Raw genomic sequence first — 25421 nt, 5'->3', positions numbered from 1 at the left:
AAAAAGAAAAACTGAAATATCACATGGTCATAAGTATTCAGACCCTTTGCTCAGTATTGAGTAGAAGCCCCCTTTTGAGCTAGTACAGCCATGAGTCTTCTTGGGAATGATGCAACAAGTTTTTCACACCTGGATTTGAGGATCCTCTGCCATTCTTCCTTCCAGATCCTCTCCAGTTCCGTCAGGGTTGGATGGTGAACGTTGGTGGACAGACATTTTCAGGTCTCTCCAGAGATGCTCAATTGGGTTTAGGGCAGGGCTCTGGCTGGGCCAGTCAAGAATGGTCACAGAATTGTTCTGAAGCCACTCCTTTGCTATTTTAGCTGTGTGCTTAGGGTCATTGTCTTGTTGGAAGGTGAACCTTTGGCCAAGTCTGAGGTCCAGAGCACTCTGGAAGAGGTCTTCATCCAGGATATCTCTGTACTTGGCCGCATTCATGTTTCCTTTAATTGCAACCAGTCATCCTGTCAATGCAGCTGAAAAACACCCCCATATCATGATGCTAACACCACCATGTTTCACTGTTGGGATTGTATTGGGCAGGTGATGAGCAGTGCCTGGTTTACTCCACACATACCGCTTAGAATTATCACCAAAAAGTTCTATCTTCATCTCATCAGACCAGAGAATCTTATTTCTCATAGTCTAGGAGTCCTTCATGTGTTTTTGAGCAAACTCTATGCAGGCTTTCATATGTCTTGCACTGAGGAGAGGCTTCCATCGGGTCACTCTGCCATAATGGCCCAACTGGTGGAGGACTGCAGTGATAGTTGACTTTGTGGAACTTTCTCCCATCTCCCTACTGCATCTTTGGAGCTCAGCCACAGTGATCTTGGGGTTCTTATTTACCTCTCCCACCAAGGCTCTTCTCCCACATTTGCTCAGTTTGGCTGGTCTGCCAGGTCTAGGAAGACTTCTGGTGGTCCTAAACTTTTTCCATTTAAGGATTATGGAGGCCACTGTGATCTTAGAAACCTTGAGTAATGCATACATTTTTTTGTAACCTTGGTCAGATCTTTGCCTTGCCACAATTCTGTCTCTGAGCTCCTTGGGCAGTTCCTTTGAGCTCATGATTCTCATTTGGTTTGACATGCACTGTGAGCTGTGAAGTGTTATATAGACAGGTGTGTGCCTTTCCAAATCAAGTCCTATCAGTTTAATTAAACACAGCTGGACTCCAATGAAAGAGTAGAACCATCTTAAGGAGGATCACAAGGAAATGGACAGCATGTGACTTAAATATGAGTGTCTGAGCAAAGGGTCTGAATACTTATGACCATGTGATATTTCAGTTTTTCTTTTTTAATAAATTTGCAAAAATTTCTACATTTCTGTTTTATTTTTCAGTCAAGATGGGGTGCAGAGTGTACTTTAATGAGAAAAAAATGAACTTTTTAGAATTTACCAAATGGCTGCAATGAAACAAAGAGTGAAAAATTTAAAGGGGTCTGAATACTTTCCGTACTGTGAGGCAGTGACGGGGATCATATATGAGGGTCGGTATATATCCCCCAGAATGTGTGCAGAGACCTATTAAATCCATTGGAGTGCATTGCAGTCACAGACACAGCTGCGGCTGCAATGCAGGAATGAAGTTGAGCAATCACCTGGTCAGACTACCTGGCTAAGGCAGATTAAGTAAAACCCGGCAGGGCCTTCATTTCTTGGAGGAGGTCTCAGGAGGCAGTTGGGTGGCCTCCTCCCTCCAACCCGGATTTTCCAGTGGCTCTTGCCACAGGTCCTTTAAAACTCCTTCACTAAGGTTTAGTGTTGTTCTATGTTGCAACCTGTTAGGAGCACAGCAGGTTAGCTCAGCAGGACTGAGTGTGGCTGAACCACTGCCTAGGAAGGCTCTGCACCTGTCAGGCTCTGAGCAGCCCCGGCGTGGCCGTTGTCCCCGGCAACCGTTGTTTATGGACTCACGTTAACCCGGCTGCGAACCGGAGGACTTTCTGTTTACCGGTGAGTTGCTGAATAAAAGCTGTTTATGTTGGACTTGCTTGGGTCACTGCCTCAGTTACTGCACGGTGTGAAAACCGCCGCCTTACAGTTTGGTGGAGAATGTGGGCATTGTGACTGAGGCATACCCCTCTGGCAGCTGCATGACCACAATCCGTCCTGCCACCTTTCAGTTCCACCCCATGGACAAAATGGAGGAGCTATTAAAGCAGCTCGCACTCGCCCAGCAGCAGTTGCTGCAGTCTCAGCGGCAACAGCAGGAGCAGCACCAGAGTCTCCAGCGGCAACAGCAGGAGCAGTACCTGAGTCTCCAACGGCAACAGCAGGAGCGGGAACAGCAGCACAATCAGCAGCAGCAGCTACTGTACCAGCAGCAGCAAAAAACAAATAAACTGATGATGCAACAGATTGCTGCTCTGCCGGAGACACCGACCGCATCAGCCTCGGAACGTCGAGACGCCCGGGACAAGGTTCAATCAGCGTTGAGGAAGATGGGACCGGAGGACGACGTGGAAGCCTTCCTTACCATCTACGAACGCACAGCAGAGCAGGAAAACCTACCAGCCGACCAGTGAGCAGAAGTGGTGGCTCCGTTTTTGGTTGGCGATGCCCAGAAGGCCTGTTTCGACCTCAGTCAGGAGGACGCCCGGGACTACCAGAGGCTCAAAGGTGAGATCCTTGCCCGGCTGGGGGTCAATACATACGTGAGGGCTCAGCGTGTGTTTTCATGGGCCTATGTGGAGACCCGACCTGCCCGGTCTCAGGCTTATGACCTCCTGCAGCTGGTAAAGAGGTGGCTCCAACCTGAGACTTTGTCCCCAGCCCAGATAGTGGAGAGGGTGGTGGTTGACCAGCTGGTGAGGACTCTGCCAGTCGCTATCCAGTGTTGGGTGGGGCAAGGGGACCCTGGCACCCTCGACCAGGTGGTCAGTTTGGTCGAGCGCTACTCGGCTACTCAGGACTTCATTCGAGACTCCGCCCCCTCTCGGCTGACACGCCGATCCCTGCCAACACAGGAGTCGGGAAAGGGGTCGCGTCTCTCTGCTGGGGACAGACAGCACCGTGCCCGTGCTGAAGGGGAACCCCGGAGTGAGAGCGGCAGGAGACTGGTTCCCTCCCAAACTGCCATAAGACCAAATAGTACCTCCACCCTTAGATGTTGGCGGTGTCAGGGGCCGGGACATGTGATTGCTAATTGCCCCCTGACTACGGAACCCATGGACTGCGGATATAGCCGCCGGATCTCAATGTATGCCCAGACCGTCTGCACGGCGAGCGCCGACTCCCGGGACAGTGAACTCCAAATATGCCAGGTATTGGTTAATGGGTACCCCACGGAGGCCCTCCTGGACTCAGGGAGCCTTGTGACTTTGGTACATGGGTCGCTGGTGCCAGGAGACAACCCCGGTGAACGGCCCATTGGGGTTGTGTGTATCCATAGGGACCTCAGAGAGTACCCAACTAAGGAGGTAGTCCTGTCCACGCCGTGTGGAGAAATAAAACATGTGGTAGGGGTGGTAAAAACTCTTCCCTATGGGACTGTGTTGGGAAGAGACTTGCCCCTGTTCTGGACTCTGTGGAAAAACAAAATCCACTCTCCCCCGGTAAAATGTATTACAGGCATTGTACCCGACGAACCTGAGTCAGGGGAACCTGCCGTAGGGGTGTCCAACCTAGGGACAGTGTGTGACCCCGATAGGTTTCCCTTAGAAGTGCTGGCAGGAGAGGTCGAGGAGATCCCATCGATCCCCGAGCTGGAAGTGTCCCGGGCCACGTTTGGGATGGCTCAGCTACAGGATCCCACCCTGGCTCAGGCGCGGGAAAGGGTGTTAGAGGTAAATGGCGTAGCTCAACAGCCCGGTGCCGATATTGTATTTCCACGCATGGTAATCAACAGTGATTTGCTCTATAGGATAGATAAGATCAGGGACGAGGTTGTGGATCAGTTAGTGGCACTTCAGTCTTACCGTCGGGCGATTCTGGAGATGGGACACTCACACCTGCTGGGTGGACACTTAGGGGAAAAAAAGACGCTAGAACGTATCTTGCAGCGGTTCTTTTGGCCTGGGGTTTACGCGGAGGTCAAAAGGTACTGCGAATCCTGCCTCGAATATCAGTTGACCTTACCCACTGCAAGCTTCCGTAGTCCATTGGTACCTCTGCCAGTGATAGAGGTGCCTTTTGAACGGATTGCAATGGATTTGGTTGGACCCATTGTAAAATCCGCCCGTGGACACCAACACATACTAGTAGTTGTCGACTATGCCACTCGGTACCCGGAAGCTATACCACTACGCCACACCTCGGCAAAACTGATTGCACGGGAGCTGTTTGCCATGTTCTGTCGCCTTGGACTACCCAAGGAGATCCTGACGGATCAGGGGACCCCCTTTATGTCCAAAGTGACAAGGGAACTATGCAAATTGCTAAAAATTAAACAATTGCGCACCTCGGTGTACCACCCTCAAACCGACGGGCTAGTAGAACTGTTCAATAAAACCCTCAAGTCCATGTTAAAAAAGGTGGTTTCTAAGGATGGAAGGGATTGGGACATGTTGTTACCCTATTTGATGTTCGCCGTCCGTGAGGTACCCCAGGCTTCCACAGGGTTCTCTCCCTTTGAGTTATTGTACGGCAGACACCCTAGGGGTCTGTTGGACGTAGCCAAAGAGACATGGGAACAAGAGCCAACTCCACATAGGAGTATAATTGAACACGTGGCTAGTATGCAGGACCGGATCGCGGCGGTCATGCCCATCGTGAAAGAGCATCTGTTAGATGCCCAGGCAGCTCAGAGGCGCACATATAATAAAAGAGCCAGAGTCAGAACTTTTAACAAGGGTGATCGGGTGTTAGTACTGGTACCCACAGCCGAGAGTAAGTTCATTGCCAAGTGGCAAGGACCCTATGAGATTCGAGAAAAAGTGGGGGAGGTAAATTACCGGGTGTATCAGCCCGGAAGGAGGAAACCTGAGCAGCTTTACCATGTAAACCTGCTAAAGCCTTGGAAAGATCGAGAGTGTTTAGTTACAGACGTCACCCCGGGCATATCACCAGAGAATTCTCCACCTTCAGCCAGGGAAGCATTCGAGGGGGAGGTCAGGATAAGTGATGCCCTCACTAAACAGCAGCGACGGGAGGCTCGCTCGCTGGTGCAGCACAATACCGACGTGTTCTCAGAGCTACCAGGTAGGACTACGGTTATCCAACATGACATTGTCACCGAACCTGGGGTACGGGTACGAATAAGACCGTACCGGGTACCCGAGGCCCGGAGGAAAGCCATCACGGCTGAGGTAAAACAAATGCTTCAGTTAGGCGTCATAGAGGAATCACGGAGTGAGTGGGCTAGCCCCATCGTACTGATTCCAAAACCAGACGGATCGTTACGCTTCTGTAACGATTTCCGGAAATTGAATGAAGTGTCAAAGATCGACCTTTATCCAATGCCCCGGGTGGACGAGCTGATTGAGAGACTGGGGCAGGCCCAGTACTTTACCACGCTCGACCTCACCAAGGGTTACTGGCAGGTACCTCTCACAGATTCGGCGAAGGAAAAGACCGCCTTCGTAACTCCAGAGGGTCTGTACCACTATGTGGTCTTACCTTTTGGGTTACATGGGGCCCCGGCTACATTTCAGAGGTTGATGGACATAGTGCTCAAGCCTCATCAGGAGTACGCGTCCGAGTATCTAGATGATATTATCATCTTTAGAACCAACTGGCATACACACCTATCACAGGTACAAGCGGTGCTGGATTCTCTCAGAGCCGCAGGGTTAACGGCAAACCCCAAAAAATGTGCGATAGGGCTAGAGGAAGCCCGATATTTGGGGTATGTGATAGGCCGAGGAGCTATCAAGCCCCAAATCAATAAAATTGAGGCTATAAAAAACTGGCCTAAACCGTCAAGTACAAAACAGGCGAGGGCGTTCCTTGGCATCCTTGGGTATTACCGCCGGTTTATACCTAATTTTGCTGGACGAACGGCGGCCCTGACCGATCTCTTGAAGGGAAAAAAATCGGTAATGGTTCGGTGGAACCCTCAGGCAGAAGAAGCTTTTCAGTCCATGAAGTTGGCCCTGTGTGGACAGCCGGTCCTCATCAGCCCCAACTTCAATGAAACCTTCATTGTACAGACAGATGCCTCGGAGGTAGGCCTAGGGGCGGTATTGTCACAAAAAGTGAATGGTGAAGAGCACCCGGTCACCTACTTGAGTAGAAAACTTGTCCCGGCAGAGAAAAACTATAGCGTGGTAGAGAAGGAGTGTTTGGTTATTAAGTGAGCCTTGGAATCACTACGCTATTATTTACTCGGGCGTCAGTTCCGCTTGGTGACGGACCACTCACCCTTGGTATGGATGAGAAATGCCAAGGAGAGGAATGCGCGAGTCACCAGGTGGTTCCTGTCACAGCAAAATTTCAGTTTCTCGGTAGAACATCGCCCTGGGAAGTCGCAGGGAAACGCGGATGCCCTGTCCCAGGCACCCTGTATGGTGGCAAATGTTCAACCCCACAAGTTTGAACAGAGGGGGGGGATATGTGAGGCAGTGACGGGGATCATATACGAGGGTCGGTATATATCCCCCAGAATGTGTACAGAGACCTATTAAATCCATTGGAGTGCATTGCAGTCACAGACACAGCTGCGGCTGCAATGCAGGAATGAAGTTGAGCAATCACCTGGTCAGACTACCTGGCTAAGGCAGATTAAGTAAAACCCGGCAGGGCCTTCATTTCTTGGAGGAGGTCTCAGGAGGCAGTGGGGCGGCCTCCTCCCTCCAACCCGGATTTTCCAGTGGCTCTTGCCACAGGTCCTTTAAAACTCCTTCACTAAGGTTTAGTGTTGTTCTATGTTGCAACCTGTTAGGAGCACAGCAGGTTAGCTCAGCAGGACTGAGTGTGGCTGAACCACTGCCTAGGAAGGCTCTGCACCTGTCAGGCTCTGAGCAGCCCCGGCGTGGCTGTTGTCCCCGGCAACCGTTGTTTATGGACTCACGTTAACCCGGCTGCGAACCGGAGGACTTTCTGTTTACCCGTGAGTTGCTGAATAAAAGCTGTTTATGTTGGACTTGCTTGGGTCACTGCCTCAGTTACTGCACGGTGTGAACACCGCCGCCTTACAGTACCCACTGTATTCTTTATTTCTGCAGTCTCATACCCCTGCCCCTTTCTGTGGCTGCTTTATACTGCGCTCACCTGCTCATTGTATCAGTTGTTTTTTTCTAAACTAAAACCTCAATATTTAGGTTAAATTGCCGTGTTGGCACTTGGCGATAAATAAGTGGTTTTTGGATAGCAGTTTGGGCACTCGGTCTCTAAAAGGTTCGCCATCACTGCTATATAGTATACGCAGGGCCGGCTCCAGGTTTTTGTGGGCCCCGGGTGAAAGGGTCTCAGTGGGCCCTTTAGCACATACCACGATTCACAATGCACAGATACGGCGGAGAAATATAGGTATACAGCACAGGTCTCAGGCTGTCCCCTCATCACACAGTACGCAGACATGCACACACAGACACAGTATGCAGACATGCATGCACACAGTACGCAGACACGCACAGTAGTTAGACACGCACACACACAGTACGCAGACACACACACACACACAGTACGCAGACACGCACACAGTATGCAGACACGCACACACACAGTACGCAGACACACACACACAGTACGCAGACACGCACGCACACACACAGTACGCAGACACGCACGCACACACACAGTACGCAGACACGCACGCACATACACACAGTACGCAGACACACACACACAGTACGCTGACACGCACACACACAATACGCACACACACACAATACACAAACACACACAATACGCAGACAAGCACACACACACAATACGCAGACACGCACACACAATACGCAGACACGCACACACAATACGCAAACACACAATACGCAGACACGCCCACAATACGCAGACACACACAGTACGCAGACACGCATGCACACACATAGTACGCAGACACGCACGCACACAGTACGCAGACACGCACACACACAGTACGCACACGCACACACACAGTACAGACACGCCCGCACACGCATACGCAGACACGCACACACACAGTACGTAGACACGCAGACACACACACACAGTACGCAGACACGCACACATAGTACGCAGACATGCACACATTTACAGTATGCAGACATACACGCACACCCACACTGTACGCAGACACACACACAATACGCAGACATGCTGACACACACAATACGCAGACACGCACACACAATACGCAGACATGGACACACACACAATACGCAGACACGCACACACACAATACGCAGACAAGCACACACAATATGCAGACACGCACACGCAATACGCAGACACGCACACACAATACGCAGACACATACACGCACACACAGTACACAGACATGCACATGGTACGCAGGCATGCACACACATACACACATGAACATGGTACACAGATATGCAAACACAATATGCAGACACACACAGATACATACATATTTGAACACATTCTGAAAAACACATATAAAACAGACATAAATATACAATACAGACCATAAGTTTGGACACACCTTCTCATTTAAACATTTTTCTGTATTTTCATGACTATGAGAATTGTACATTCACACTGAATGCATCAAAACTATGAATTAACACATGTGGAATTATATACTTAACAAAAAAGTGTGAAACAACTGAAAATATGTCTTATATTCTAGGTTCTTCAAAGTAGCCACCTTTTGCTTTGATGACTGCTTTGCACACTCTTGGCATTCTCTTGATGAGCTTCAAGAGGTAGTCACCGGAAATGGTCTTCCAACAATCTTGAAGGAGATCCCAGAGATGATTAGCACTTGTTGGTCCTTTTGCCTTCACTCTGCGGTCCAACTCACCCCAAACCATCTCGATTGGGTTCAGGTCTGGTGACTGTGGAGGCCAGGTCATCTGGCGTAGCACCCCATCACTCTCTCTCTTTGTCAAATAGCCCTTACACAGCCTGGAGGTGTGTTTGGGGTCATTGTCATGTTGAAAAATAAATGATGGTCCAACTAAACGCAAACCGGATGGAATAGCATGCCGCTGTAAGATGCTGTGGTATCCATGCTGGTTCAGTATGCCTTCAATTTTGAATAAATCCCCAACAGTGTCACCAGCAAAGCCCCCCCACACCATCACACCTCCTCCTCCATGCTTCACGGTGGGAACCAGGCATGTAGAGTCCATCCGTTCACCTTTTCTGCGTCGCACAAAGACTCGGTGGTTGGAACCAAAGATCTCAAATTTGGACTCATCAGACCAAAGCACAGATTTCCACTGGTCTAATGTCCATTCCTTGTGTTCTTTAGCCCAAACAAGTCTCTTCTGCTTGTTGCCTGTCCTTAGCAGTGGTTTCCTAGCAGCTATTTTACCATGAAGGCCTGCTGCACAAAGTCTCCTCTTAACAGTTGTTGAAGAGATGTGTCTGCTGCTAGAACTCTGTGTGGCATTGACCTGGTCTCTAATCTGAGCTGCTGTTAACCTGCGATTTCTGAAGCTGGTGACTCGGATAAACTTATCCTCAGAAGCAGAGGTGACTCTTGGTCTTCCTTTCCTGGGGCGGTCCTCATGTGAGCCAGTTTCTTTGTAGTGCTTGATGGTTTTTGCAACTGCACTTGGGGACACTTTCAAAGTTTGCCCAATTTTTCGGACTGACTGACCTTCATTTCTTAAAGTAATGATGGCCACTCGTTTTTCTTTACTTAGCTGCTTTTTTCTTGCCATAATACAAATTCTAACAGTCTATTCAGTAGGACTATCAGCTGTGTATCCACCAGACTTCTGCACAACACAACTGATGGTCCCAACCCCATTTATAAGGCAAGAAATCCCACTTATTAAACCTGACAGGACACACTTGTGAGGTGAAAACCATTTCCGGTGACTACCTCTTGAAGCTCATCAAGAGAATGCCAAGAGTGTGCAAAGCAGTCATCAAAGCAAAAGGTGGCTACTTTGAATAACCTAGAATATAAGACATATTTTCAGTTGTTTCACACTTTTTTGTTAAGTATATAATTCCACATGTGTTAATTCATAGTTTTGATGCCTTCAGTGTGAATGTATAATTTTCATAGTCATGAAAATACAGAAAAATCTTTAAATGAGAAGGTGTGTCCAAACTTTTGGTCTGTACTGTATATACACAGTCAAACACACTGACATACACAGACATTCACATCATACATGCACACACACATTACAAATATTTTTTATATGGGGATTGGGGAAGCTCGCTCACCAGCCCCTGGCCTGTGTCTCGTCCAGCTCCTCAGTCAGGGGGGCCCACTCCCCAGCATCTGTGCAGGACCGCCGGTACTGTTCAAGCCCTGCTTTGCTACATGCAGTAGCAGTGTGTGGTCAGTGTGCTGCTGCTCGACCAATCAGGCCCAGTGCTGTCACTTTCCAGACATGGCCACGCGCTGTGCGGCTGTGTCTGGTAGTAATGATGCGGCAGGTGCGACACACAAGCAAAATTAAAGGCGCAGTGTCGCCCCTGCGTATCATTACTACCAGACACAGTCACACTGCGCACAGCGCGCGGCCATGTCTGGAAAGTGACAGCACTAGGCCTGATTGGTGGAGAAGCAGCACACTGACCTCACACTGCTGCATGAAGCACAGCAGGGCTTGAACAGCACCGGCGGCCCTGCACAAATGCCGGGGAAGCGGCCCGGGCCCCGATAACGAGTGGGCCCCCTGATGGTCCAGGGCCCCGGCACTTGACCAGGTACGCCGGGTGCTGACGCCGGCCCTGAGTATACGGTATAATTATGCATACAGAGCCAGTATATAAAGGGTGTTTTCACTCAATCCAGGCTCAACCCCTGTGCAGTATACGTATCATGTAGACAGAGCCGATATATCAAGGGTATTCTCACTATAAAATATATATGTGTAATATGGGTACAGGCGCCACTCCAGTTCTGTATACTTATGTATACGGAGCCAGTATATCAAGGGCATTATCACTATATACTGTATGTGTAATATATACTGTGTGTGATATGGGTACAGGCTCCGTTCCTGTGCTGTATACTTATGTATACAGAGCCAGTATATCAAGGGCATCGTCACTATATACTATATGTGTAATATATACCATGTGTAATATTGGAGGCTCCATTCCTGGGTGGTATACGTATCATGTTTACAGATCCGGTGAATCCAGGTTGTCACTCCTCACTATATAGGTGGCATGTTTTGTGTATACAGATCCTGTGGTACAGGTTATTTTCCTTTATATATAATTTGTTTCTGTATACTGGCCCAGCCCAGGTTGGCAGGAGCGGTGTATACCCACAAAGAGCTTATTTTACATTATCTATGGTTATACAGAGCACAAGACTGAGTGGATTACCTGGAGCCTTGTCATATCTGTTTTCTCATAAATAATTAAATATTTTGGTAATAACACTGAACATGGCAGTGCAGCGAGTGGACACTAATAACTCAGGATATGACGAGCAGTGAGGGGGCACGGCCAGTGTGAGGTTGCACCCAGCTCTAGAAGACACATTGTGGGCTAAGTTTTCGGCCCGGTCTCTCATGATTGTATGTAGGCAGGGTGACTGACTGGGGTGCAGAGCTTGCAGTCTTCCGCACACACATTTATGGCTACATGCAGCTAATATTAGACCTACATGTTATATTTCTATCTGACCAGATAAGGGGGCAGGTATGATGTTATAGTTTTCAGTATCAATCTGTTATGTACATTAGAATTTACAAGTAACATATCTACCTACATGGTGTAGGGTTTATTAGTGAAAGATACCTACATTTAAACTTTAGAACAAGCTGATTTATAGATATGTATAATGACTAGAAACAGTGTATCTATATAATACATATACAAAAAAAAAAGAAATGGGTATGTACGTATAAGTGTGTGTGTATGTGTACATACAGTGGTGGCCAAAAGTATTGGCAACCCTGCAATTCTGTCAGATAATACTCAGTTTCTTCCTGAAAATTATTGCAATCACAAATTCTTTGGTATTATTATCTTCATTTAATTTGTCTTCAATGAAAAAACACAAAAAGAATTGTCCTAAAGCCAAATTGGATACAATTCCACACCAAACCTAAAAAGGGGTGGACAAAAGTATTGGCACTGTTTGAAAAATCAGGTGATGCTTCTCTAATTCATGTAATTAACAGCACCTGTAACTTACCTGTGGCACCTAACAGGTATTGGCAATAACTAAATCACACTTGTGTAACATACCTGGCGGCGTCCTTGCATGGTGGTCCATCTCCCACTATGCAGGAGGGCGCACTTGATCTCCTGTCCAGAATGTCTCTCTGGCTTCCCTCCATGTTGTCTGTTTGTGTCTGTGTCTGTTTCTGCTGCTTAAGGGCGGCGCCCGATCACTTCCTGCCTTTTGTACCTGCTGTGGGTCACACCCCTTGTGCGTCCTCAGCCTATCGCTGTCTGTCTCTTGGTATATAGCTCAGCAGCTTCCTTCTATCCCTGCCTGAGCATATGTGTTCTTTCAGTGTGTGCTTGCACCCTGAATGTGCCAGGTCCCGTCCTGTTTCCCTGTCTGCCTTTCCTGGAGGCTTATTTCCAGGCCTGTCTGAACTAAGTCCTGTATGTTTCCTGCCTTGCGGTGTCAGCTCCCGTGTCTGAACTGTGTCCTGTATGTCTCCTGCTTTACGGTATTAGTTCCCGTGTCTGAACTAAGTCCTGTATGTTTCCTGCCTTGCGGTGTCAGCTCCCGTGTCTGAACTGTGTCCTGTATGTCTCCTGCTTTACGGTATTAGTTCCCGTGTCTGAACTAAGTCCTGTATTTCTCCTGCCTTGCGGTGTCAGCTCCCGTGTCTGAACTGTGTCCTGTATGTCTCCTGCTTTACGGTTTTAGTTCCCGTGTCTGAACTAGTCCTGTATGCTTTGCGGTATCAGCTCCCGTGTCTGAACTGAGTCCTTTCTGTGTATCTAGTCTGTCCTGTCTGAACACGCTCCTTGCCTGTTCGTTCCGCCTCTCTGGGGGCAGTATTCCCAGACCCGCTCCTGTATCCCGCTGCAGTGTCGGTCTCCTCCGTACACCCAGTTCTAGTCTGAACGCTCTCCTATCCTTTACCTGTTTTGCCTCTATGCCTGTTCCCTTCCTTTTTCTGCAGAGTCTGAACTCGTACCTATCTCCTGCCTGTTGTCTCTGTACTCCCGTTTGTGAGTTTGTGGTCCACTCGCTACTTCACTGCAAGTACCCTGTGGGTGTCTGGCTCTGTCTTTCCCTTCCTGTCTGTTCCGTGTGTACAGAGCCCTGTCCTCCCTGCTCAGTCTTCTGCACTCTATTTGTGCTTACCTGTACCCCTCTGCCTGTATTGTTCCTGTATCCCGGTGTGTACTGGGTCCTATCCCGCCTGTGTTCCTTCTTGCTAGTGCCTCCCTGTCTGCACTCTACCTGTGCTTACCTTTACCCGCCTGCCTGCATACCCGCCTGCCTGCATACCCGCCTGCCAGCATACCCGCCTGCCTGCATACCAGTCTGCGTGCCAGTCTACCAGTCTGTTCCTGTATTCCCCTGTGTGGGTCAACAGCCGTGTCCGGGGTCTGTCCTGGAGTAGCACCTGGTCCCTCTGCTCGGTTCCTCCTTGGTGCTCTGGCGTCGTATGCCGTCGTGCCACCTTGGTCGGATCGGGCAGATACTTAGTTACGCCCCTCCAGGTATTCACTCTCCGGCACGGTCCAGTGGAATCACTACCAGTCACATGCACACGCCGCTCTAGCCCGGGCGTGTGCATAACAGCTTGCAGCCAGTTAACATGGATTAAAGTTGACTCAACCTCTGTCCTGTGTCCTTGTGTGTACCACATTGAGCATGGAGAAAAGAAAGAAGACCAAAGAACTGTCTGAGGACTTGAGAAACCAAATTTTGAGGAAGCATGAGCAATCTCAAGGCTACAAGTCCATCTCCAAAGACCTGAATGTTCCTGTGTCTTCCGTGCGCAGTGTCATCAAGAAGTTTAAAGCCCATGGCACTGTGGCTAACCTCCCTAGATGTGGACGGAAAAGAAAAATTGATGAGAGATTTCAACGCAAGATTGTGCGGATGGTGGATAAAGAACCTCGACTAACATCCAAACAAGTTCAAGCTGCCCTGCAGTCCGAGGGTACAACAGTGTCAACCCGTACTATCCGTCGGCATCTGAATGAAAAGGGACTGTATGGTAGGATACCCAGGAAGACCCCACTTCTTACCCCGAGACATAAAAAAGCCAGGCTGGAGTTTGCCAAAACTTACCTGAGAAAGCGTAAAACATTTTGGAAGAATGTTCTCTGGTCAGATGAGACAAAAGTAGAGCTTTTTGGGAAAAAGCATCAACATAGAGTGTACAAAGAAAAGAACACGGTCCCTACAGTCAAACATGGCGGAGGTTCCCTGACGTTTTGGGATTGCTTTGCTGCCTCTGGCACTGGACTGCTTAACCGTGTGCATGGCATTATGAAGTCTGAAGACTACCAACAAATTTTGCAGCATAATGTAGGGCCCAGTGTGAGAAAGCTGGGTCTCCCTCAGAGGTCATGGGTCTTCCAGCAGGACAATGACCCAAAACACACTTCCAAAAGCACTATAAAATGGTTTGAGAGAAAGCACTGGAGACTTCTAAGGTGGCCAGCAATGAGTCCAGACCTGAATCCCATAGAACACCTGTGGAGAGATCTCAAAATGGCAATTTGGAGAAGGCACCCTTCAAATATCAGGGACCTGGTGCAGTTTGCCAAAGAAGAATGGTCTACAATTCCAGCAGAGCATTGTAAGAAACTCATTGATGGTTACCGGAAGCGGTTGTTCGCAGTTATTTTGGCTGAAGGTTGTGCAACCAAGTATTAGGCTGAGGGTGCTAATACTTTTGTCCGGCCCTTTTTTGGAGTTTTGTGTGAAATGATCAATGATTTGATTTTTGCTTCATTCTCTTTTGTGTTTTTTCCTTGCAAGCTAATTAAATGAAGATAATAATACCAAAGAATTTGTGATTGCAATCATTTTCAGGAAGAAACTGAGTATTATCTGACAAAATTGCAGGGGTGCCAATACTTTTGGTCACCACTGTATATATATATAGATAAATATATTTGGTTTTCCTTTTAGTGGGTCCTTGAGGTTACTTATAATTTGGCAGTAGTAGTAACGTTCGGCGGCTTACAAAGAACGTTTCCTTATGTTCAATTCTCAGAAGGGGTAACCATCTCAGGATGGTCCCCTGATGGGGAGGGGTAACCATCTCAGGTATGGCCCCTGGTGTGGAGTGGTAACCATCTCAGGTATGGGTAAAGTCCCTGGGGTCAGGACAATCATAATTTGCATGTCTACTGAATAAATTGGCTCCTACGAGCCAGAAACAGCGGCTAGAGGGGAGAACAGAAAGAGGTAGACATGTTCGCCAATACAATCAGTAGCTTCAAGGACTCTCTCTGTTTTACATGTGACTTGATAATTCTGGTATGGATTGTAACTGTTTATACTAACCAACTCCGTTTTTTTTCAAGATTCTCATCGGGACAAGGCAATAATTGAGTGCACACACAAACAGCAATGTATCTAATCTGGGTGCCCTTGAGTTGGTGGGAGCGATCAAGGGTAAAGTAATCAAGTGCATCAACACAAGGGGCAATATGCCTATCCCTGGTGGCCTGGAGCCTGTGTGAGCGGCTAAAGGAAAAATGTCCTCAAGCGAACTACAAACTTACAGCAATACGCGTCTAATATGGATGCCTTTTGCAGCGTCATTTCGTGGCAGCTGGCGTGATCGCGTCTTTGTTTTAGGGTCCTTGAAGTTGGTGATAAATTGATATGGGAGTGTACACAGGACATGGATGCCTTGGTTATATGTGTGGTATTGGGGTCTGGTGATTTGTGGGACTCACAGCAAAGGAATGTCGAGTCAAGTCCCAGGTGTGGCGGTTTGAAACTGCTTTTGAACCCATCTCTTTCAAGGGGTTTGTTGTGCTCCTGAACTTGAGGTGCTCAGCTGGGAGTAAGTGAAGTTGTGTCCTTGGGATCACCAGACCCTTCTTCGCTTCAAGGACCCTACCACGAGCGGGCCACCTCCCTCATTTTTGGCAGATGCCAAGGAATAATCAAGGTCCCGACTGGGCTAAGGTCTAAGGGAAATTGGATGGGCGTAGCATACCCCACCTTTTTCCCCCACCGGCCCGCTAGGCGCATACAGAGTTTTATAGCTACTCCCCCCCCCCCGCCATGGAGGTTCACACAGGGTTTTGTAGCCCCCGCATCGTCCTCCTTGCCTGCTAATCTCACGCAGGCTTTTGTAGCCTCCTTTTCGTCCCCCTTGCCTGCTAATCTCACGCAGGCTCTCGTAGCCCCCTCTTCATCCCCTATGCCTGCTAGCCTCACATAGCCCCCCGAGCTTTCCCAAGGCCAGCCCAGCACATCGGTCCCCCGGGAATTTCCGCTCCTCTACCCTTTGACGGCAGCGGGAGATGCCGGCATCACAGCGGGACCACCAGGCCAACAGCGGGTGACCAGGACGGACGCTGGATGCTGGAATTTCAGCCGATGTGGCGGCACCGCCCACGTGACCCGGGTCCCCTCTACTGGTTTGGATAATGGGTAACTCCAATTCCCACTGGGGCGTGTTGCGTGCAGACGTAAGACGAGATGGAAGGCAGCTCGGCATGTCAAGGGACAAAGCCGTCATAAGCTGGCTGGGTTTTAGAGGGATGGGGTGGAACAGGGTATTGCAGGAGGTAAATAAATTTGTTCGTCTAGATCGCCCCCCGGATATACTGTTGTTACACGTGTGGGGTAATGACTTAGGAGTTCGGCCATGTAGGGAATTAATTAAAGACGTCAGGCACGGTTTTTCACAGCTTTGGGCATCTTTTCCGGGGATGGTAACAGTCTGGCCACAAGAGTTGGCGAAATGCCAGGTCAGTAAAGAGTCTGAATAGAGCTCAGAGGAAGGTGAACAGGGCAGTTTCGAACTATTTTTCCACGAATGGGGGTCAATTAGATATTTTGGCTTGGAAAATGGCTTGGATGATTTTTGGTTGCGCGACAGAGTTCATTTGAACAATGACGGAATTGACGTATGGTCATCAACCTTGCGGAGGGGAATTGACCAGGCGATTTTTATGAGAGGAAGGGGGGTCTCGAGTACTTAAGGTGTCATGGTGGTATGCTTAGGGTCCATGAAGGTGGTGATAAATTCATATGGGAGTGTCCACAGGACATGAATCCCTCAGATATATGTGTGGTATTGGGGTCTGGTGATTTGTGGGACTCATGGCAAAGGAATGGCAAGTCCCGGGTGTGGCGGTTTGAAACCGCTTTTGAACCCCCCGTTTCGAGGGGTTCGTGGTGCTCCCGAGCTTGAGGTGTGCAGCTGGAAGTGGAGTTGTGTCATTGGGATCGCCAGACCCTTCTTAGCTTCAAGGACCTTAACGCGTCTTTATGTATATATAAAATATAACACGTTTTTATTATAGGTAATAAAAGGCCACTGTGGCCAATTACTTCCAAGCCATGGTGTCTGTCATTTTTTGGGGGATACAGTTAAGATGGGGACGGGGGCCAACCCACCTTGAATTGATGATACCAACATCAAGAAAAGGCTGGAGCAACAGCCTAAGGCAATGGGGAGGAAACCGGCATGACAGGGATGCGGCAAAGGTGGGGACAGGTATAGGGGGGTGGAGGCCGCTTATAAAGGCATCAGGAAAGTGGTCTGGTCTCTCACCAATTTCAGGAGACAACACAAGTCCTGCCTGCCCTCCCTGTTTCTGGTAAACTTTACGGGTCATAGCGGCAATTAGGGTACGATAGGCAGCCATAACCTGAGTGAAAGGGATGCTTTACTCTATATACGCTAATTAATTACTGTGTCTTGTGAAACTGTGCCACGCCCCAAGTTGCTAAGATCAGCATCTTTCTAAGCCCAGGGGAAGAGCAGTCCGTCAGCCATGGTTCCCTGGAGGTTTCCCCCACAGGGGGGGGTTCCTCTCCTGAGCGCTGTAGGACGACTTCTTGTGAGTCGAAGATTTGCCCGGGCGGCCCCTGGCGATGGCATGCGTGCTAAGGGTCCTTGAAGTTGGTGATAAATTTGTATGGGAGTGTCCACAGGACATGGATCCCTTGGTTATACAGTATGTGTGATATTGGGGTCTGGTGATTTGTGGGATTCATGGCAAAGGAATGTCGAGTCCCGGGTGTGGCGGTTTGAAACCGCTTTTGAGCCCCCCATTTTGAGGGGTACGTGGTGCTCCCGAGATTGAGGTGCGTGGCTGGGAGTAAGTGGAGTTGTGTCGTTGGGATCAACAGACCTTTCTTAGCTTCAAGGACCTTAACGCGTCTTTATTTATATATAAAATATAACACGTTTTTATTATCGGTAATGAAAGGCCACTGTGGCCAATTACATCCAAGCCATGGTGTCTGACGTTTTTTGGGGGAAACAGTTAAGATGGGGGGCGGGGCCAACCCACCTTGAATTGACCATCATCAAGCCTTCCCTGATCCCAGAATATCCTTTAGTTGTGATTCTCATAGGAGGTCTTGTTAGCAGGGTCCTGTAGTGACTATAAAATTATATCGGTATGTAAATCGCCCATTAATTCCTGACTCTAATAGACTTAAAGGGACGTTAAAAGGAATCTGTCACCCCGTGGCACTTATCTGACACCTAATATGGGCATACAGGTGATAGAAATGTAAATCTATACCTTCCTGTATGCCTCATATTAGAGTTCTTGTTGCTGTGAAATGTCTTTTTACTCATACAAGTTTCTGATGCTTACGGGCTCGGGACTGGGAAGAAAATCTCGCCTACTGAGTTAATTACAATGTTTCCCCCCTCCCCTGCACGTCACAGTGCCTTGTGATGTGCAGTTGCGGAGGCCAAATTCCGCGCCTGCGCACTTTACCTCTTGCGCAAGGCACAATTCTTCCTGACATCTATACTCATTGTAGAGCAGGGATCTTGAGCGCAGGCGAGTCACTGTGATTTCCCAGCACAGTGGAAGTTTTTTGACAACATCTGAGTTAATTAGAGACACATCTGTGGATGTATTTTAATGCACACCTGAAACACACTGCTTCTTTGTGTAGCATCATGGGAAAGTCTAGAGAAATAAGGAAGAGTAGTGTACACTTGCACAAGTCTGGCTCATCCTTGGGTACAATTTCAAGATACCTGAAGGTGTCTTGTTCATCTGTACAAACAATTATACGCTAGTACAAACAAGATGGGAATGTCCAGCCATCATACCGCTCAGGAAGGAGACAGGTTCAGTGTCCCAGAGATGAACTTTCTTTGGTCCAATATGTGCATATCAATCCAAGGACAAAAGCAAAAGACCTTGTGAAGATGATGGCAGAAGCAGGTAAGATTGTGTCAATACAAACAGTGGAACGAGTACTGTACATGGACTGAAAGGCCACTCTGCCAGGAAGAAGCCATTACTCCAGAAGAAACATAAAAAAAGACAGATTAATGTTTGCTAATACACACAGGAACAAAGACCTTAAATTTTGGAGATATGTTCTGTGGTCTTATGAAATGAAAATTTTACTTTTTGGGCATAATGACCATTGTTATGTTGGGAAGAAAAAGGGAGAAGTTTGGGAGCCTAAAAACACCATCCCAACGGTGAAACACGGGGGTGGCAGCATCATGTTGTGGGGTTGTTTTTCTGCAGGAGGGACTTGTGCACATCACAAAATAGATGGCATCATGAGAAAAGAAGATTATGTGGCAATACTGAAGCAACATATCAAGACATCAGCCAGGAAGTTAAAGCTTGGGCGAAAATGGGTCTTCCAAATGGACAATGACCCGAAGCATACTGACAAAATGGTAACAAAGTGGCTTAAGGATAACAAAGTCAATGGTTTGGAGTGGCCATTACAAAGCCCTGATCTCAATCCTATTGAAAATTTATGGGCAAAGCTGAAAAGACACGTGCGAGCAAGGCGACCTACAAACCTGGATCAGTTACACCAGTTTTGTCAGGAGGAATGGACCCAAATTCCAACCAACTATTGTGAGAAGCTTGTGGAAGGATATCCCAAACGTTTGAACAAAGTCATTCAGTTAAAGGAAATGGTACCAAATACTAATGAAATGTATGTAAACTTTTGACTTTGTAGTAAGTAATAAAAATGCCTTAAAATATTCTCTCTTTTTCTCATTAATCTGGCATTTGGCAAATATTAAAAAATTATGGTAATCCTAATTGACCTAAAACGAGAAAGGTTTATTCTGATTTCATGTCAGATATTGAGAAAACCATTCATATGTGTCTTTTTATATAGTGTATGTAAACTTCTGGTTCAACTGTATCTGTAATGAGGTGATAAGGGGTTCATAAACACAAATCTCTATAGATGTGGTATCACTGAAACTGTACCAGCTTGAAGAACTTGTCATTATTACTGCAAAGGGAACCTAGAAAAACATACACAAAACAACTATGTTTTTGCTTCTTTTTTATTTCACTTTCTACCATTTTTCTGTTCAGCAAAAAAATATGTCCTCATATTGACGTCAATGCAAAAATATAAAAACTGAAGAGAAAGTAAAGCTAAAAATGGCCGTGTTTCCAAGGGGGTTTATAAAGGTGATGTTCCTTTGGTTTTTACAGCTTTGGAAGCACACTGGCATCTCAGGGCGACACACTGGTCTCTCGGGGGGGCACACTGGCATCTCAGGGCGACACAGTGGCCTCTCGAGTGGGGTCACTGGCATCTCAAGGCGACACACTGGTCTCTCGGGAGAGGCACACTAGCATCTCAGGGCGGCACACTGGCCTCTCGGGGGTACACACTGGCCTCTCGGGGAGGGCATACTGGCCTCTCGAGAGGGGCACATTAGCATCTCAGGTCAGCAAACTGGCCTCTCGGGGAGGGCACACTAGCCTCTTGGGGAGGGCACACTGGCCTCTCGGGATGACACTCTGGCCTCTCGGGAAGGGCACACTGGCCTCTCGGGGTGACACTCCAGCCTCTCGGGACGACATTCCGGCCTCTCGGGGAGGGCACACTGGCATCTCAGAGCTACACGCTCTCGGGACGACACTCCGGGCTCTCGGTGCGACACACTGGCCTCTCGGGGCAGCACACTGGTCTCGTGGCAAGACACTGGCATCTCGGGGCGACAGACTGGCCTCTCGGGGGGGGCAAACTGGCCTCTCGAGGGGGGGCACACTGGCCTCTGGGGGGGCCAAACTGGCCTCTCGAGGGGGGGCACACTGGCCTCTCGAGGGGGGGGCACACTGGCCTCTCGAGGGGGGGCACACTGGCCTCTCGGGGAGGGCATACTGGCCTCTCGAGAGGGGCACATTGGCATCTCAGGTCAGCAAACTGGTCTCTCGGGGAGGGCACACTAGCCTCTTGGGGAGGGCACACTGGCCTCTCGGGATGACACTCTGGCCTCTCGGGACGAAACTCTGGCCTCTCGGGAAGGGCACACTGGCCTCTCGGGGTGACACTCCGGCCTCTCGGGACGACATTCCGGCGTCTCGGGGCAGCACACTGGTCTCGTGGCGAGACACTGGCCTCTCGGGGCGACAGACTGGCCTCTCGGGGGGGGGGCAAACTGGCCTCTCGAGGAGGGGCACAGTGGCCTCTGGGGGCGACACTCTGGCCTCTCGGGGGGGGGCAAACAGGCCTTTAGGGGCGACACACTGGTCTCTTGGTGCGACACACTGGCCTCTCAGGGCAGCACACTGGTCTTGTGTTGACACACTGGCCTCTCGGGGAGGCACTCTGGCCTCGGGGGGGGGGCCTCCCTGGTATCTCAGGGCTACACACTCTCGGGATGACACTCCGGCCTCTCGGGATGACACTCCAGCATCTTGGGGCAGCACACTGGTCTCGTGGCGACACACTGGCTTATCGGGGGGAGGCACACTGACCTCTCGGGGTGACACACTGGCCACTCCAGCCTCTAGGGGGGGCATACTGGCATCTCAGGACGACACACTGGTCTCTCGGTGCGGCATACTGGCCTCTCGGGGCGACAATCTGGCCTCTCGGGGGGCACATTGGCCTTTCGAGGCGACACTCTGGCCTCTCAGGAAAATATTCCGGCCTCTCAGGGAGGCACTCTGTCCTTGGCGGTATCTCAGGGCTACACACTCTCAAGATGACACTCCTCCAGCCTCTGTGTGACACACTGGCATCTCGAGGGGGGGCACACTGGCCTCTTGAGGGGGCACACTGGCCTCTTGGGGCGACATACTGGCATCTCAGGGCGACACACTGGTCTCTGGGTGCGGCACACTGGCCTCTCAGGACAGCACACTGGTCTTGTTGCGACGCATTGGCCTCTCGAGGGGGGGGGGCACACTGGCCTCTCGAGGGGGGGCACACTGGTCTCTAGAGGGGGGGCACACTGGCCTCTAGAGGGGGGGGCACACTGGCCTCTCGAGGAGGGGGGGGCACACTGGTCTCTCGAGGGGGGGCACACTGGTCTCTAGAGGGGGGGCACACTGGCCTCTAGAGGGGGGGCACACTGGCCTCTCGAGGGGGGGGGCACACTGGTCTCTAGAGGGGGGGCACACTGGCCTCTAGAGGGGGGGGCACACTGGCCTCTCGAGGGGGGGGCACACTGGCCTCTCGAGGAGGGGGGGAGCACACTGGCCTCTCGAGGGGGGGACACACTGGTCTCTAGAGGGGGGGCACACTGGCCTCTAGAGGGGGGGGGCACACTGGCTTCTAGAGGGGGGGGCACACTGGCTTCTAGAGGGGGGGGCACACTGGCCTCTCGAGGAGGGGGGGCACACTGGCCTCTCGAGGGGGGGCACACTGGTCTCTAGAGGGGGGGCACACTGGCCTCTAGAGGGGGGGGGGCACACTGGCCTCTCGAGGAGGGGGGGGCACACTGGCCTCTCGAGGGGGGGCACACTGGTCTCTAGAGGGGGGGCACACTGGCCTCTAGAGGGGGGGCACACTGGCCTCTAGAGGGGGGGGCACACTGGCCTCTAGAGGGGGGGCACACTGGCCTCTAGAGGGGGGGGCACACTGGCCTCTCGAGGAGGAGGGGCACACTGGCCTCTCGAGGGGGGGCACACTGGTCTCTAGAGGGGGGGCACACTGGCCTCTCGAGGAGGGGGGGGCACACTGGCCTCTCGAAGAGGGGGGGCACACTGGTCTCTAGAGGGGGGGCACACTGGCCTCTCGAGGAGGGGGGGGCACACTGGCCTCTCGAAGAGGGGGGGCACACTGGCCTCTCGAGGGGGGGGGCACACTGGTCTCTAGAGGGGGGGGCACACTGGTCTCTAGAGGGGGGGCACACTGGTCTCTAGAGGGGGGACACACTGGCCTCTTGGGGCGACACACCGGCCTCTCGGGGCTGTGTGCACATCATCAGTGATTGACAACTCAGCTGCCATGGAGAAGGGGTCCCTGTTTTCAAGGGGAATAGTGTTTGCTATAGGTGGATAAGCCCATTCCTCACTCGTTTCAAAGAGTTCATATAGTTACCTGCAGCCCTGTACATTCCTCACATCCAGTAATCTGACCCTATTACATTAACTACTGCACTAGCTAGTCCTTTAGAATTGGTGAATCTGCGCTTCCAATAGTGACTGTTTACGCTATTGTTATAAATGCCGTATTGCTTACCCAGTACTAATATGGCCACCGGAATCTTCCTACAGCTAATGAGCAAGCGCGCACATGCGTAGTTTTAGGCCTCTAGAGACGCGATCATCTAGAAGTATGACACCTACGGACATGCGCAGTCCTACTTCCATGAGGTCAGGAGACGGCGCTGACGCGGAGTCATTTCCATGTACACTACCTGAGGATCCCCTGTGGGTGAGGCTGCCTGTACTTTATACGAGCTGCGCATATGGAGTCCGTGGGGCGAGTGGTGTATGTGCAGTAACGCGTGCATTGCTGGAGCGCGGTGCTGTGTGCTGGATGATGGCGCTTTGTTCACCCCCATTGTATTTTCTGCTGTTTATTGTGTAGTGACAGCGATCTGCCATCCTGAGGCCGCAGGTCGGTCCCCAAACACATTAAAAAATATGTTAAACTAACTTTTTTTTATTATATATAGAGCAAACAGAATATAAAACCAACAAAAATTCTAAGCTAATTTTGTTTTTTACTTTTAACCTTTTTTTTAATGGGGAGGGGGTAAATGGCTGTGAATTAAACCCCCCTTTTTTCAGTTCCCACAGTGAACTTGAGCCTTCGGTTGTCTGATAGTATATGCAGCAGGGCTATAGTGTTCCTGTACATCATTAACGCCGGCCACAGGCTGTGTTACATTGGAGCAGCAGGATCGCAGACCCCCATCTGCCATAGCAACCCAACCCATAGGTGTCACACAACTACAGTGCTGCGGGGGCAAGTGGGACGATGCTCCCTCTGGGCCACCGAAGACTGTTAGCCAGATTCAGGCCTTGTGCCATTGCCCTGCTCGACCTTTGATGTGTACCTTTATGCCACACAGTAGCGGGGCTGAGGGGGATGCCCCCCCGGACCCGGGAGCATGAGGGGCCCACAAGGAGCCACGGCCGCTTCTGTCATGAGGCAGCACAATGCCTGCTCCCCTATCTGCCAGACTCTGCACACTGGCTAGCACAGTACAGAGTGCTGCGGGGAGCTGAGCGCTGCGGGGAGCTCCCTGGGTCCTAGTGCCCACATAACATTCGCCTCAGGCCCTGTCTGACCTCATCTTATGCTCTTTGATACAGGGGCCTAACCTATGTATCAGGCCCCAGCTGTAGTATCTCAACCAGGGATGTTTGACTGTTAAGCTGAAGTGTTTCAGAGAAACACATCCTTTAATAGCTGCTGGGGACCGAGCCGCACAGTGCACTAGTCCTACAGGCAGGTCCCCGGCGGCTTCTCCCCACACGCTGACAGTGCCTGCTAGGTCTTTGCCTATAAACACGTAGGAAGACACTTGTCAGTCGCTGTAAGCGTGCAGGTAGAAGCTGCCGAGGAGGAGCCTGTAGGACTATTGCACTGTGCGGCTCAGTCCCCAGCATCTACTAAAGGATGTGTTTCTCTGAAACACTACAGGTTTAGCCTATGTGCGCACGATCAGGATTTGGAGCAGAAATTTCCTGAGCGTTTCTGCATCTCCTTGGCAGGAAAAACGCTGTGGAAATTTTATACATCAATGAATCTTTTTTGGAGCTAAATAAAGTGATTTGGTGGGACATTGCTTAAACCTTTGAATTACCGTCAAACTGGGGTGAGTATATTGGTTAATTTAAATGATTAAAGAATGTGTCTGCTGTATATCAAATAAAGTGTTTGCTCTGTGTCTATGTGTTTATTTAACTCTTTACTTTAATTCGGTTTGGTGATGAAAGGGTCTGACACCTAGTCGCAGCGTATTTTTGTTGCATCCAAAACGCTGTGTTCTAATGCCACACTTTTGTTTTTGGTACATGTGAATCTACAGCATATAATGACACTAAAGTTGTCA

General features: G+C 49.9%; 1 protein-coding gene across 3 annotated transcripts in view; it reads left to right on the top strand.

The window, feature by feature from the left end:
• The first annotated feature begins 23652 nt into the window (after positions 1-23652).
• Positions 23653-25421, top strand: part of INPP1 (inositol polyphosphate-1-phosphatase) — a 109975-nt gene continuing 108206 nt past the window's right edge. Inside the window, exon 1 of one of the 3 annotated variants that reach the window (XM_073647939.1) lies at positions 23653-23791. Coding sequence is in view for 2 of the 3 variants with exons in the window: in XM_073647943.1 (XP_073504044.1) it covers positions 23693-23791 (99 nt within the window). In the remaining variant the exon portion in view is untranslated. The remainder of the gene's footprint in view (positions 23792-25421) is intronic. The other 2 variants (XM_073647938.1, XM_073647943.1) reach the window with 2 other exon arrangements.

This window comes from Phyllobates terribilis, unplaced genomic scaffold (genome assembly GCF_046119375.1).
Source record: "Phyllobates terribilis strain yellow unplaced genomic scaffold, ASM4611937v1 Scaffold_9__5_contigs__length_417890890, whole genome shotgun sequence".
In the NCBI taxonomy this organism is placed as follows: domain Eukaryota; kingdom Metazoa; phylum Chordata; class Amphibia; order Anura; family Dendrobatidae; genus Phyllobates; species Phyllobates terribilis.
Note: the sequence above shows the minus strand (reverse complement) of the source record. Positions and strands in the feature narration are given on the sequence as shown.